Source organism: Petaurus breviceps, unplaced genomic scaffold, assembly GCF_028583685.1.
Source record: "Petaurus breviceps papuanus isolate PSGF00001 unplaced genomic scaffold, PetGlider_PUasm1.0 183, whole genome shotgun sequence".
NCBI lineage: Eukaryota > Metazoa > Chordata > Mammalia > Diprotodontia > Petauridae > Petaurus > Petaurus breviceps.
This window is the reverse complement of record NW_027185791.1, coordinates 14,633,801-14,650,174: the sequence shown is the minus strand read 5'-3', so window position 1 is coordinate 14,650,174 and position 16,374 is coordinate 14,633,801. Positions and strand designations below refer to the sequence as shown.

At 44.6% G+C, this 16,374-nt stretch overlaps 1 protein-coding gene across 2 annotated transcripts in view; it reads right to left on the bottom strand.

The window, feature by feature from the left end:
* Positions 1–14,505, bottom strand: part of SREBF1 (sterol regulatory element binding transcription factor 1) — a 56,453-nt gene extending 41,948 nt beyond the window's left edge. For both annotated transcript variants that reach the window (XM_069087892.1, XM_069087893.1), the window contains exon 1: positions 14,291–14,505. In XM_069087892.1, the coding sequence (XP_068943993.1) occupies positions 14,291–14,387 (97 nt within the window). In that variant the 5' untranslated portion in view covers positions 14,388–14,505. The remainder of the gene's footprint in view (positions 1–14,290) is intronic.
* Positions 14,506–16,374: the final 1,869 nt, after the last annotated feature.

Genomic DNA, 16,374 nt, shown 5'->3' with positions numbered 1-16,374 from the left:
TCCAGAGTGGGATGCTAAAGGTTGAATCTAATGTGCTTCCTCCTGTCTTTTTGCTGGGTCGTTCCTCTAACCTCCTTCCCTCTGACTTCTGTGGGAGCTAAGCTATGTCAGGGGCAAGGATTACTACCGTGTTTCCCTGATAATAAGACACTGTCTTATTAATTTTTTTTGGAAAGAAAAACACCAGAGGGCTTATTTTCAGGGGAGGGCTTATGTTGTCCTGCCTCAGCTCTCCTCCGCGGCACTGCTCTCAATGGCGCCAGCAAGCAAATCACTGGGGAAGAACAGGATGACGTGCTCACTGCTGCAGCTATGATTGGCTGCAGCTCGGAGCGCGGCGTGCATTTCACGGGGGGGGGGGTGCGGGAGACGGTGCATACAGAGGGTACCGTAATGTAGCGTGTAGCACAGGGGATCACCTTCACTACAGTAGCAATCTCAATAGGGCTTATTTTCGGGGGAGGGCTTATTTTAGAGGAATCTTACACAGTAAGGGGAGGGCTTATTTTTGGGATAGGTCTTATTATCAGGGAAACACGGTATGTGGATAGGAAGGGGAGACCAGAAAAGGGAAGGGAAGACTTCCAGTTAAAATCCAGGCAAACACAGCTCCTCTGGGGAAAACCTGTTAGCAATGAAGAAGAGGGCCACGTGAAAAAACAAAGAAAAACAGCTGAGCTCCCATCCCACCCCCAAATCTCCTAAAGAACAGCACAGGGAGCTGCGGCCTAAAGCAAAGGCCAGTCCCACTAGGTGAGAGCATGGAAACCAGGCCAAGAGGCCTGAGTATCAAGGAGACTGGAGACGAAGCAGCCAGCAGGCAGTGACATCCGGGCTTTGAAGCCAAAAGTTCGTACCTCTGAGCAGGTGGTAGCACAAGGAAACAAGCAACACTCAGCATACCTAGAGGCCTGCAGATGCCCCGGAAAGCCCAGCCTGAAACCAGCATGTTCCAAAGTCAAGCCACACCAGGACCAAGAATTATAGCCATAAACCTGCAGTAAGCAGATCCCTTCTTCTACAAGGTTTTCCTGCCCCCCTTCATTCTAGTGCCTTTCATCTGTTGATTCAATTTATATTATCTGTAGCTTTACCCCATTTAGCCTCTGAGCTTAAGAGTGGAAGCTTTTTTGTCTTCGTATCCCTCAAACACAGTGCTTGGCATATAGTAGGTGCTTAATAAATGTTTATTGACTGACTGAAATGAACAGGTCCAGAAGGTCCATTGTTGGGAGAAGCACCACAACACAGAAGTTGCAAACTTGAGTATAATTCTCTATGGGAAAAGATATGGATTTTCAGTAGAAAAAGCATTCCTGTTGAGAAAATAAGAGTTGGGTGGAATCTTTGAAACAAACACGGGAGACAAGGGAGCCTAGAAAAGTAATCATCTGAGTGATGGGAAGGGAGCTCAATGAGGATGATAGATCACATCCTGGGAGAGGGAAAGAGACCACCATCCCTCCAAAATGCCACTGTTGTCAAGAATCAAAGAGACAGCTAAGAAAGACAAGGTTAGGGCCTTGGAGTTGGGAGGGAAAAGGAATACGCTAGGGAAAAAATAAGGAAGGGAAGGAATTTACTCTTTCTCTTAATTGAGGCATGTCAGAAGGCTATATAGGCCGCCAGAGCCATTTCATGAACATCCCTCTTATCTGAACCAGGAGAAGGAAAAGTGAACACACACCTACATATAAAGGCAAAACACACTCCAATTACAGAGGATGAACTAGAAAAGGGAAATTAAAAGAGAAAGGAAAGACCCAGAAAACTTAGGTCTGAATCTCAGACCTCAATCTAAACATGGGCAAAGGAGTAAGATAAGACCACTAGAATGATAGATAATTAATACTGGCAAAGGGAAAAAAATGATAATAAGATATACTGGAAGGAACACACCTAACTATCATAATCATGAATGGGAATGGAATGAACCATAAAATGAAGGAGAGTTGCAAAATGGAGCAGAAAGCAGAATCCAAAACAATATTTTGTTTATAAGAAACAAATCTGAAACATAAAGATTCACATAGAGTTAATAAAAGGGGGTGGAAAATGGGGTGGCTAGGTGGCACAGTGAATAGAGCACCTGCCCTGGAGTCAGGAGGACCTGAGTTCAAATCTGGCCTCAGACACTAGCTGTGTGACCTTGGGCAAGTCACTTAACCCCAACTGCCCTGTCCTCCCCCCCAAAAAAGTAAAAAAAATATTTTAAAAAGGGGGGTGGAATAGAACTATCATGTTACTTTCAGAAAAAATCAAGGGTGGCAATCATGATCTTATATAAGTAAAAATTGACATGATTAAAAGAGACTGGAAGGGAAGCTACATAAAATGCTTAAAGACACTATGGATAATGCAATATCAATACTAAATACACACCAAGACATAGGTATGTGTATATATGTGCATACACACACACATACTAAATGGGACAACATTAATGCATTCCTTTCAGATTTAGAGAAATCTAACAGAAAAGGTTTATATATGTTTATGTGTGTATTGTGTATGCATATGAACAGAATTTTAGAAAAGTTAGATATGATAGATTTCTAATAATTTAGCATATGAGAATCATAAAGAAAATACATATTTCTGAGCTTCAAATGTTTTTACAAAATGAATATACGTATTTCTAAACTTTGTATGTTTTTACAAAAATGACCATTTTAAGCATTAAAAAATCATTAACAAATGCAGAACAAAGATATTAAACATACCCGTTGCTCACTACATTAACAATTACAATTAATAAAGGTAAAGATAAGTATGTAGGCTTAGAGACTAAATAATACAATCCTAAAGAAGATATGGATTAATGAATCATTGAAACAAGATCAAAGAAAATGACAAAAATTTGACGACATATCAAAAAAAATTTTGGTATGGAGCCAAAATAGTTCCTAGGGGAAATTTTATATCCCTATAAACATCAATCAACAAAAGAGAGAAGTGAAGAATCAATGAATTGAGAATGCAATTTTTTTTTAACACTCACTATTAAAGTAATTTTTAAAATCCTAAGTAAACACAAAAATAGAAATTCTGAAAATAAAGCAGAACAAAACTGAAAACAAAAGAACCAATGAATAAAACTAGACTTTTTTTTAACAAAAGGACTATGACAACAAAACCAATATTTTAAAATGGATGAATACTTATAAAAATATAAAACACCCAGATCAATAGAATAAGAATTAGAGAATTTAAACAACCCAATCTCAGAAAAAAAAAAAAAAGCTGAACTCTCAAAGGGAAAAAATCTCCAAGTCCAGATAAATTTATTAATGAATTTTTATAAAACAGTTAAAGAACAATTAACTCAAATAGTACATGAATTGTTGGGGAAAAAAAGAGGAAAGATCACATTCTACCAAATTTTTTTTAATGAAACAAATATTATCTTGGAGCCAAAAATGAGAAATAAAGCAGAGAAGGAAAAATAGTCTGAAATCTCTAATGGATATTTACAAAAAAATATTTAATAAAACATTAGGAAAGAGGCTACAAAAATAGTCAAAAGGGGGAAATTGTTAATTATTTTATCATAAAAGGTGAAATAAACAATTTTGATTATATAAACTTGGAAGGCTTTTGTATAAACAAAAATAAATGCAGTTAGAATCAAAAAGGGAACAATTAATTTGGAAATCATGTTCACAAGAAAATTTCTCTAGTAAGAGTCTAGTATCCCCATAGTATTAGCTATAGGGCAAAAGGGGGAGGAAAACAGAGGAAAGAGATGAAAACTGAAAAATAAAGGAAATTCTATCTCAGAGGGACCAAAACTTGGTCTTTGTTCTCTTTATGGTCCCTCCTTTACTGGACTCCAGATCACCCAGGGGCCTGAGAAGTCACCTTCTCTCCACCTTGAAACAGTTGTTGTTCAGTCATTTCAGTCCTAACTCTTCACGACCCCATTTAGGGTTTTCTTGGCAAAGACACTGGAGTGGTTAGCCATTTCCTTTTCCATATCATTTTATAGATGAGGAAAGTGAGGCAAACAGGGTTAAGTGACTTGCCCAAAATTCTAGTAAGTGTCTGAGGTTAAATTTAAACTCAGGTCTTCCTGACTCCAGGCTTAGCACTATTCAATGCACCACCTACTTGCCCCTGCACATATATGAGAAGAAACATGTTGTAATACATGGAGAACAGACCATTTGGAAAGAACTTAGTTCAGTTTTTCAACTTTCATAAGCACTGGCTGTGTGACCCTGGGCAGGTCACTTAACCTCTATGACTAGATTGCAAAGAAAATTGGTAGAGGGATTTTCTCACCAGAGAGTTCCCTAGATCAGTGGAATCAGAGATCTAGTTCCTATCCCTGCTTGTAGACATGCTATATTCTCTAGTAAAATGTAAGCTTTTTCAAGGCAGAAGCTCTTTTTGTTCTGCTAGTCTTGGCATTCCCCAACACATAGCCCTCTACCTTATACATAGCAGGCACTTACATTTGTGGAAATGAATTGGAATCCAGCTCTTATCACTCAGCACACTGGAGGATCTAAGCCTATGAGCTGGAATCCACTGTCACAAATCTGCCTACAGAAGAGGACAGTGACTGGTCCCTTTCCTCTGCTACAACCTTCTCAGTCTCCCTCCCATAGATACTCTTGTTGTCTTCAGTCGTGTCTGACTCGCCCATTTGGGGTTTTCTAGGAAGAGATACTGGACTGGTTGGCCATTTCCTTCTCCACCTCATTTTACAGATGAGGAAACTGAGGCAAACAGAGTTAAGTGATTGGCCCAGGGTCACCCAGCTAGTAAGTGTCTGAGGCTACATTTCAACTCAGAAAGACTCATCTTCCTGACTCCAGGCCTGGCACTCTACACACCATGCCACCCAGCTGCCCCCGGTTATAGAAAATACTAAAAATGTTCCAACTGTCACGTAAGCAGATGATGTCCTAATCCACCTCAAAAACATCCAGTTCAACTGGCACTTATTAAACACAACTGCATATCAGGGATCTATTCTGTCTGCTAAGGACACAAAAACAAAAATAAAAAACGTCCTGGACCTTAAGGAACTTACATTTCACTGGACACAGGCCTTGAAAAATTAAACTTTAATACAAAGCAATAACATGTCGGAAAGTAAGTCCATAATCAGGAAGAGTGCCCATATTAAAGCATTGCTTTGGGGGTTGGTGCACCAAGGCTATAATCTGTTTTCCTCAATCGATCTCTAGGCCTGGGGAAGGAATAAGGGAAAATTAATTGGAGATTATCTTTGTGCTTTGAGTTCTATTTCCACATCTCAGGGTGGGTTTTCCCTTAGCCATTTATACTCTGTCACCCTTATAAACACAACCTACATTCATTGGTGCTGGATTTTTTCAAATTTTATGGATTCCTTTTGTCTTTGAATCACAGGCTTTCCCCATCCCAGGCTGAACTCTCCTTTATAACAGAGAAAAACAATGACATGAAAACATCAAGGACAGAGACCATGACTGAGAATAGAGAATATTCATTGTAGTCTCTACTTTGTCATGAAGAAATAAGAATGCTTCATTATCTCATCTCTGGAACCTCCACTGGTTTTTCCATGACTAAGACTTCAACTTTCGCATACATTAGATAGCCAGTGATCTCTTGGCTGTGCTCATTTGAGGCTGTATCAGTTCTTACAAATCTTCCCACATTTCTCTGATTTGCTCAGTTTTTCCTGACATTGAAGTCTGTGGGTACTCACTTTGTTTCCAGTTCTTTGTCACCAGAGACTGTTGCTGTGATATTTTGTTACATACCAATCTTTCTTTGTGTCTTTGACTTCCTAAAGACATATGCTCACCAGCAGGATTGAGAAGGCCAAGAATATGGACTGTTTAGTCACTTTTCTTAGGAAATTCCTTAATGAAATCCATAATGACTGAATGAATCCCTTTACAATTCCAACAGCGCATCAATATATTCATTTTTTACAATCCTTCCAACATTGACTTTTCCCATATTCTATCTCTATCAACTCACATGGAGTTAGACAAGGTTTCAGACTTGTTTAAATTACTTTTTCTCTTACAATTTAGTAATGTTTTCATAGGGTCATTTATAGTTTGCAAATCTTTTGAAAACTATTCACATCCTTTCATTAGTTTTCTGTTGGAGAATGGCTCTCGGTATTTCAATTCCCTGTATATAACAGACAGCAGACTTTCATTAGTGCTATTTTATGCAAGGATTTTCCCTACTCTACTGTTTTTATTGTTATGTCTGCATTGATTTTATTTATACAAAAGTTTATTAGCTGTATGGAGCCAAAATTTTATCTTCTGTGATTGTGATTCATACCTTTTATGATGTCTTCAATCCTTTGTTCAGGTAAAAGATTACTGCCAGACCTTCTGATTGCCTCACCACATCACAGTTGTGAAAGATACCTGATCTTGTTCTCATTATTTTTTCTAATAGCTTAACCTTTATATTCAGGTTGCACGCCCATTTTGAGCTTATTGTGGTATACGGTGTAAGATATTGGTCTGAACCTAATTTCTGTAACTACTTTCCATTCTGCCTTTGCAGCAGTTCTTGTTAAAAAGGAAGTTTATATTCTTGGATTTATCAAACACTAGATTACCATTTTCTTTTTTTTGGTTGTTTTTTTTTTGTTATTATTTTATTAGGTTTTTTTTTTTTTTTTGGCTTTTTGGAGGGAGGAGGGTAGGGCAATTGGGGGTTGTGACTTGCCCAATGTCACACAGCTAGTAAGTGCCAGATATCTGGGGCCAAATTTGAACTCAGGTCCTCCTGACTCCAGGGCTGGTGCTCTATTCACTGCGCCACCTAGCTGCCCCTAGATGACCATTTTCAACTGATTCTTTTTGTTGCTTCTTTAGTTTGTTCCATTGATCCACTTTTGGGTTTAGCACCAAATAATCTATTTTTTTTTTGGAGGGCAGTTGGGATTAAGTGACTTGCCCAAGGTCACACAGCTAGTTTTTGTGTTAAGTGTCTAAGGCCAGACTTGAACCCAGGTCCTCTTGACTCCAAGGCCAGTGCTCTATTCACTGCACCACCTAGCCACCCCTCTAATTTAATTTTATTATTTTTATTTTCAGTCCCCAATTCTCTCCCTCTCTCTACCTCCTCTCTCACCCATTGGGAAGGCAAGAAATATAATATTCATTACATATATATATATATATATATGAATTCATGCAAAAACACATTTCTACATTAGCTATGTTGCAAAAAAACAAAGCAGCAAAAAAGTAAAGTGAAAACAATGCTTTGACATACATTGGAGGTGGATAGCATTTTTTACAAGGGTTCTTCGCACCTGTCATAGCACCAAAACATTTTAGTGACTCCTCTGTGGTGCATGGCCTGCTTTTGTGAGACAGACGGCTCCAGGCTCCAGGCTCAAGGACTTAGTCAGAGGTTTTAAGAAGAGATGGAGTCCATAACTTAGACCTCAATAGGATTGTTTTCTGACTAAATAACAATTGAATACAGGACAATAGAATTAAATGGCAAAATCAACCCCACCTCAGTAGCGAGCTGAGCAGGGGGACGCCCAGTTTGCACAACTGTAGGGAGGGTTTCCAAGTTCCTCACTGCCCCAGAGGTGGCCATGCAGTTACTTCAGGATTACAGCGTGGAAGCTTCCTGACCCTCCATGACCCAGTTGACTTGGGAGCAAAGGTAAGAGAGATCATCAAAGTCACCTCTAAACAAGAAAAGAGCCAAGAGAAGCTAAAGGGAGGGGCAAGAGATAACTCCCCAGACTGGTATTCCTGGGACTATATAAAGATCCTTTGACCTGGAAAAAGCTCCCGGGAGTCAGATGGCCCTTTGGCCTGGTGGGATGGCAAGGCTTCAGAAGCATGGGCACCCGGGTTGCTCACCCTGGGCTTAGATTACTTCCCAAATGCTGTTGATTCTCTCTCCTCACCTTGGGTCAACCTATGGGGTTGTCTGCCCACAGTGGGTTCCAGCCAAACCAAGCAACTGAAAACAAAACAAAATCTGTCAATGGGTAAAGGTAAGTCTTGGGCAAGAGGTTAATAGCAGACCTTCTCTCCACCTCATCAAACTCACTGCCCACTCAGGTATGAATGGGACAATTCTTTATTCTTGTGGCTGCTGAGCTCTGTGTCTCAGACTCATACTGGAAACAGATCAATGTCACCACTGTCTCTCTCTAGCTAAGATCCCACAAGTTCTGCACCCAGGAAGGCAATGACCTCTATTTTAAAATTCCTTTTGCAATTTTCCCTTGTTTCCTGTAAATCCAGTTGAAGATCTATATATGTTTACAAGAATATAAATCAGGCAGTGAATAGAGCACCAGCCCTGGAGTCAGGAGGACCTGAGTTCAAATTCAGCCCCAGATATCTGGCACTTACTAGCTGTGTGACCTTGAGCAAGTCACTTAATCTCAATTGCATTGCCTTTCCCCCTCAAAAAAATAAAGGAATATAAATTACGGAGTAATAATAATCTCATGGGGCAAGTAGGTGGCACAGTAGATAAGAGTGCCAGGCCTGGAGTCAGGAACTTTTTTTGAACTCATCTCACTGAGTTCAAATACAGCCTAGGTGACCCTGGGCAAGTCATTCCACTCTGTTTACCTCAGTTTCTTCATCTGTAAAATGAGCAGGAGAAGGAAATGGCAAATCACTCTAGTATCTCTGCCAAGAAAACCCCCAGTGGGGTCAGGAAGAGGCAATCATGATCTCATCAGGTTATCATTCTTGTCAAGGGATTCATAGAGTCAGAGGATGTTAGATTTAGAGTGACCTCAGTGATTACCTAATCTGGCCCTCTCACTACAAAGATGATGAAACACAGCCAGAGAAGGACAGTGACTTCAGGTCATCGCTTCAAGGGCTTACACTATCAATCAATCAACAAGCATTTGTGTGAAAGTAGCAATATGTATATACACAAATATGCGAATAATAAAATGTATTGTTCAGTCGTTTTCAGTTGTGTCCAATTCTTTGTGACCCCATTTGGGATTTTCTTGGCAGAGATACCAGAGTGGATTGCCATTTCCTCTTCTAGCTCCTCTTATAGATGAGGAAAATGAGGCAAACAAGGTTAAGTGACTTGCCCAGGGTCACACAGCTAGTAAGTGTCTGAGGTCAGATCTGAACTTAGGAAGATGAGTCTTCCTGACTCCAGGCCTGGCACTCTCACCACTGTGCCATCACAAACCCCACCCACTCTACACCCCCCCAAAAAGAATAAAATATAACGTAATTAAAGGAAGGCAAGCCTTCATTTAGAAGGTGGTACCTGAGGTTTATCTTGAAGAAAGAGGGGAATCCCAACAAGAAGAGGGTAGAGAGGGAGGACATTTCAAGAATGGAGGACGGCCAGTGAGATGGGAGTGCCGTGTGAGCAAGAGAAAGAAGGCCAGTTTGGCAGGACCACAGAGTATAGGAAGGAGAGTCATGTAGACCAAGGTTGTAAAGACAAGTTGGAGCCAGGCTGTAAAGGGCTTCTAAAAGTCAAAAGGAGGAGTCCACACTATATCCTCAAGGCAACAGGGAGCCCCCAAAGTTTACTGAGTAGAGGAATGACATGTGCTTAAGGACAATCACTTTGACAGCTGTGTGGAAAAAGGGGAGACTTGATTTTAATAAAAGCTAGCATTTACATATCACTTCAAAGTTTGCAAAACGCTTTACAAATATTAATTTATTTAGTCCACATCAGAATCTTGGGAGAAAGGTGCTATTATTATCCCTATTTTAAGGAACTCAAGAGAGTTTAAGTGACTTGTCCAGGGTCACACAACTAGTTAAGTCAGGTCTTTCTGACACCAGGTCCAGGTCCTCTGTCCAGGAGACCCAATTAGGGAGTCATTCCAATAGCCCAGGAAATCAGGGGTATGCTGATACATGTCACACATGACACACTTTTTAGTTTAATCTGCATTATTGTTCCTTCCATCACTTTCTTCAGGCTAGACAGTCATCAAAACAATCATACTCTGATTTAAAGATTTACTTATATTTACTATTATATTTATATGCATATTATTTGTTATATTTGTTTTTATGGGGCGGCTAGGCAGTGCAGTGAGTAGAGTGCCAGCCCTGGAGTCAGGAGGACCTGAGTTCAGATCTGGCCTCAGACACTTAGCACGCTTGCACATACCCCTAACCTTGTGACCTTGGGCAAGTTACTTAACCCCAACTGCTCTCCAAAAAGCAAAAAAAAAAAAATTTATTTTTATACAACAGGAAGAATGCCCTACTTTTTAATTTATCATATTTATAGAATTTACTTATATTTATTGTTATATTTCTATGCATATTGTTTATGAGAATTTACTTATTTATATGCATGTAATTTCTTCTGTTTTTAGATTTACTTATATTATTATATTTCTTTATTGTTCATTATATTTATAGCATCTCCCTATTTACTTATAGCATTCCAAAGTGTCCGTGCTCACACTGAAAACTGACCAGTCAGTTCTCAGCAGGCATCAGGGCTGGCTCACACTCGGCACCATAGGGGGGTCCTGAACTAAGATATCGGTTGGGTGGCTAAAGTAGACATATCAGAGAGCCACAGTGGAGCCCATGGTAGAGTTGCAAAAAGTCAAGATCCAGCAATCGACAGGAGATGTTGGGTGAATGAAATAGAGACACTGAGTGTTGTAAACCTGGGAGATCAGAAGAAAGGTGGTACCCTTTGACAGAAACAGGGAATATGGGGAAGAAAGATAATGAGTTCAGTTTTGAACAGGCTGAACTGAACATCTCCAGAGCATCCAAAGGGAAGTGTCCCAGAGGTGATGGAGGACAGATATAGAGATATGGGGGGTGGGAGTCAATGGAACCCATGGAACCCAAGGTCCCTGAGAAACCTTGGCACAGCCAACCTCTAGAACTCAAGGCTTTTCACTTCTTTTCTCTTCTTTTTCCCCTTTTTCCTTTTTTCTTTTCTCCTCACTTTTTTTCATCAAACTGTCCCACCCAGGATTCCTTCAGATATCAAGTGTCCTCAGTACATAGAAGAAAGTCTGATTTATAAAAATCCCATTTGTATCTTATCTAGTGAATGAAAAAAGAATTCAGTCACCAACGCCCAGCTTCTAGTAGCCTATTCCAAATGAGACACACAGCTCCTCCATTCGGCATACCCCAGGCCTAGGTGGGCCCTTCCCTGGACCTCGTTAGTCCCTCATGGCTAGCTTAGCAATCTGGCTTCATTCCCACCATTCTGCTGAAGCTACTCACTCCAAGGTCATTCAATATTCTCCTCATCGATAAATCCAAAGGCATTTCCCCCTCCTTATCAATCCTTGACTAGGGTAGATCACTCCCTCCTTTTAAATACCCTCTCCTCCCACCTGGATTCCAGGGAAGCTGGGTTCTCCTGGTTCTTTCCAAACAAACCTCGCTAGGCATTCCTCGGAATCCTTTGCCAGCTCCTTCAGTCCTCTCCTCTCTAGATGTTCCCCCTAGATGCTCTCATCCACTCCATGGTTTCAATTTTCAACTCTCACTCACATCAATCAATCAAGTAAGCCAGCAATACAAGCTTATTAGGCATTGACTGTGTCATTGACCTTGTAGCGCTCTGACCTGGTCCCAAACTGAACTCATGCTTCTCCTCCAATCAGCCGCTCCCCCCGCGGTTCTGTTCGGTTCTGTTGATGACATCACCATCCTGCCACCTGGAGTCAGAACTTCAGAGTCATGTTGGATCCTCTTTCCCTCACTCTCCCTAGCTTTGGGGATAGCCGGAAAAGAAGCGTCTTTGGAGTCAAGATTCCTGGGTTTGACTCCTGGCTCTGTTAACTCACTAAACGTGTGACCCTGGGCAAGTCATGAGACCTCTGAACCTCAGTTTCCTCCTTCGTAAAATATGGCGCTTGTCCAGTCCATGGCTCAGATTCCTAAGATTCAGTTGCCAAGTCTGGTCCATTCTGCCTTCTAGAAACTTCTCTCACCATCTGTCTCCACCTCTCCAATAACACAGCCACCACCCCAGGCCAAGCTGTCACCTCTTCTCACCTAGATTATTATAACAGCCCCTCAATTACTACTGTTTTCAGTCTAGCCCCTCTCCAAACTATCACCAGTACTATCATATTCTTGGGGTACTTTCGTGGTGCAGTGGATAGTGCACTGGGCTGGGAATCAGGAAGACTCATCTTTCTAAATTCAAATAATCCAGCCTCAGACACTTACTAGCTGTGTGACCCTGGGCAAGTCACTTAATCTCTGTCTCAAGTTTCCTCATCTGTAAAAATACCTACCCCACCCCCTAGGGTTGTAGTGAGGATTAAATGAGATCCCATTGGTGAAGCCCTCAGCACGAGTTAGGCACTGGTTTCCAGTGTTCTTGACCTGCCCTTAGTCCCCTTTGCTCAAGCTATTCCCCAAGCATGGATTGGAGGTTTTCTCCAACCCCAAACTGTCTACTTAAATTCCTCTCTTCCTTTAAAGTTCAGCTCAACTCTTCCATGCAATCTCTGATGACTCCCCCCTTCCAAGTGAAAGCGACCCCTGCACTGTCCTTTGAGGTCTCATAACACTTTATCTATGCTTTCTTTCCCACTCATCCAATAGCCCAGCAATCCACACACTTTATTTAGCTGCTGCTATGTGCCAGGATTATGCGTAAGTGCTTTACAAATATTATCCAGAGATACCAAGAAAAGGCAAAAACAGTCTTTGTCCTCAAGGAGGTTATATTCAAAAGGCACATAAATATAGTGAGACAAGATGCAGAGTCGATGAAGGGTTAGAAGGAAGGCACTAGGGCCGCCGAGGCTGGGTGTCAAGTCTTAATGGAAATCAGGGACCCCAAGAGGTGAAAGGGAGGAGGGAGGGCATTCCAGGCAGGGAGGTCAGACAGAATAAATCCTGAGGTGGTGGATGCGGCATCACAAGTGAAGAAGCTGGAAGATACAGTTTGTGGAGGGGGGTAACGTGAAAAATGTTGGAAAGGAAGGAAGGGACCAGGTTGAGAAGAGCTTTAAGAAGTTTCTATTGGATCCTAGAGGAAACTACTGGAATTGAAGGAACAGAGCTAGGCTTTGGGAACATCTGTCTGGCAGCAGTGTGGAGCTAGACTGAGGCTGGAACAGGAAAAGTTATTTAGATTGTAACACTGGATATTATTATTTGAATAATCAATTGTTATGTAAATTTTTGAGATCTTCCCTGCCTCAGGTTAAGTGCACCTGGAGCCCGTGGTGGAGGCTTGTGATTGGACAGTGGGTCAAGAGGGTTGTGACATTCTCTGAGCCAGAAGGTTATATAAACCCTGTTTTGGGGCTCACATGGGGAAGTGTTGTGTGACTTGACCAGACCAGACTCTGGGCAGCTACTGAGAGCCCCCTGGCTTTGAAAACCCAGACGTTGATGCTTCCCTCTCTGGTAACTGTGATTGTATATGGATGTAATGGTCGGGCAGTTTGGAAGCCTGTCTGCTAAAATGTGTGTCCGTCGTGTAACTTCGGTCTGCATACTCTGAAGTTCCGGCGCTGACCTTTTTCCCCTGAACCAGGTAAAGATATATGTCTGACTGATTAAAGCAAGCTTGTTAACCCATTCTGAGTCGCTTTCCTCTAGAAAAGCAGATCCAAGAACCTGTGTAGGCAGCCGCCCTGGGCACGCTGGGCTGCTTGCCGCTACAGCCACTCAGGATCCAACGAAGCCTAAGGAGGCTGCATGGACGCGTGATACAAGGCCGGGGCAGCCTTATCACGGGGTCCACGTGGAAGGGCCAGGGCGCTAAGGACGCCTCATCCAGACCCCGGGACGTTTCCGGGGGCGGGTCCCGGGGGCAGCCTGGCGGGGCGCCCACACCCCTGCGGCCCGTCTCCTCCTCTCGTCCCCCCTCCGGCAGCAGGCTGCTAGCAGAGCTCCCTGAACTCTGGCGGGCCCAGGGAATGACCGAGAGTAACCTCCCGAGCTGACGCTGACGTCACGAGCTCCAGGGCCCTGGGGGCGGGGCTTGGGCTGCCCAGTTTAGGGGCCGAAGAGGCGTGGCCGGGGGGGGGGGGGGGGAGCCGCCCCAGTGGGGACCGCGGCTGGGGGAGGGGGGAGTCTCCAAGTGCGCCCCGGACGGGGGTCCCCGGCTGTGCGCGCGGCGCAGGGCCTCGGTGCCGCGGAGATGCGCAAACGCACGCACACACTCCCCGGCCATACGCGGGGTGCCAGCCCCAGACACGCGCCCTCGACGCCGGGGAACAGCCGGGGCGGGCTGGGGAGCCCGGGGGGGCTGCCTCCATCCCGGGCGTCACCACACTCCCGGCCCACGGAGGGGATCCCGGGCAGCCCCTCCCTCCCTCCCCGGGACCCACCTTCGATGTCACTGAGCAGAGCCGAGTCGATGTCACTGGACTCGCCCAGGGCCAGGGAGGGATCCAAAGCCGCCTCATCGAAGGACAGGCCGTTCATCTTGGCGGCCGGAGGGAGCCCGTAGCTGCGCCGCCGCCGCCGCCGCCGCCTGCCCGCGGGACCCCGGACGCCTCCTCCGGGCTGGTGGCGTTCCTCTCCGCGCTCCGCGCCTCTCCCTGCACCCTCCCTTAGCTCTGCTCCATGGACCGAGAAGCGGTGCCCGCCCCGAACTCTGCCCGGGCCCGCCGGCCGCCACCGGCCTCGCCCAGTTCCTGAAACAAAGTTAGTGCCAGGGTCGCCGCCCGCCCGCCCCCAGCGCCATGCCCGCTAAAAGTTGGTGGCTTAACTGCCCCGTGCAGGGGGGAGGGAGGGAGAGGGCGCGGGGCGGGGCGTCGGCGCCGGTGTCTCCACCCCCCGCATCCTGCCCCCCCCATCCCACCCCCCCCGCCCTTCAGTTTGAGTGACAGCCCCGTCCCGAACTCGGAGCCTCTGGGGAGGGGAGGCACTGGGCTCCCTAGGGCCGGGCAGCCCAGCCCGCCGCCGGGGGACCACGTGGAGCCGGGAGGCTGGACCGGGAGGGGAGCGCTGTGATCGTGTTTGTTGGCCGGGTGAGGGGCTCTCTGGGCAGCGACCCGGTACAGGACGCACCGAGCGCTGCCAAGTGCGGAGCGATCATCCCCGGTTCGGGGCCGAAGTCCGCTGGAGGCTTTGAGGGCGCCCTGGACGCGCGGGGCAGCTCGCCGAGCTGGCACCCTCCCTAGATCTGCGCCCCCCCCCCCAATGAAGCGCAGACTCCAGCTCCCGAATTCATGGAGATTCCCAGCTTCCTGGACGCTTGGTCCCCTCCTCCCTCATCCTCCCCAGACGTGAAGACTCTCTGATCGCCAGTCCAGGTGGGGCAGGTCACCTGGAGCCTGGCTGGAAGAACTGAGCCGATGCCATCTAGACTGGCAGATCGAGACGCCGTCCATATCTCTGCCAGTCCCTGCCTTTAACTCGAGGTGTGATCCATCGGTTGTCAAAGTGTGGTGCGAGGACAACTGGGGGTCTCCGGGTCAAAGCTATTTTCATAATCATACTAAGAAGTTATTTGCCTATTAAAATGTACTGCCTTTTCCAACTGCTTATCTGTGTGAGGCCAGATTCTGTTCATATATGAAGAACAAACCGAGAATCCAGCTGTCTTCTATTTAAACCAAAAGTTACAGAGATATGCAAAATAATGCCAGTCTTCCCACGGAATTTTTTTGTTTTTGAGAATATAGTTATTTTCAAAAAAACAAATGTTTATGTTACTAGTATTAATTTTAATTAAGAAACATTTAAATTTTCTCAGCTTTCATTCCTAGTACAGCAACTATCAAAAGATATAACTCACATAAACTAAAGTTCTTTGGGATCCTCAGTCTTTTAAGAATGTAAAAAAAAAAAAAAACCACCAAAAAAGAACAGCTGCTGTAATCCAGCCTCCTGCTGAGTAAACTGAGGCCCATGGAGGGAAGTGACCACAGTTGGGGAGGGCAGGAGGCGAGGTGGGATGGGAGACTAGGTTCTGGTCTTAGTGGTGCTGGAATTGGAGTCCCGGGACCCCGGCTTGAAATCTAACTCCTCTACCTGGGTGAGTTTAAGCAAGGATTTCATTCTGGGCCTCAGCTGCTTCATCTGTAAAACTAAAGAGTTGGCTGGGTTTGGTGGCTCATGTGTCTACTCCCCACAACTGGGAAGGCTGAGGCTGGAGAATCACTTGAGTTTGGGAGTAGGTTCTAAGGCCGGTTATTGGGGTGTTCAAATTAGTCTAGCAAATATGGTTCAATCCAGAGGAAGGGGGAGTGGCATCAGGGCTGCCTAAAGAAGGTCCAACAGGAAGTTTGGGCCAAGGTTCCCTGCAGGTCAAGAGCCTCGGGAGACATAGTCTCAAAAAAGGAAAAAAAAAAGGAAATCTTTGTCTGGGCTATAAAAGTCTCTTCCATGTCTAAGCTGTTGTTTCTGTAACTGGTGCACATGTCTAGGACCCTCTCCCTCCTTCGTTCCACCTACTGACCTCCCT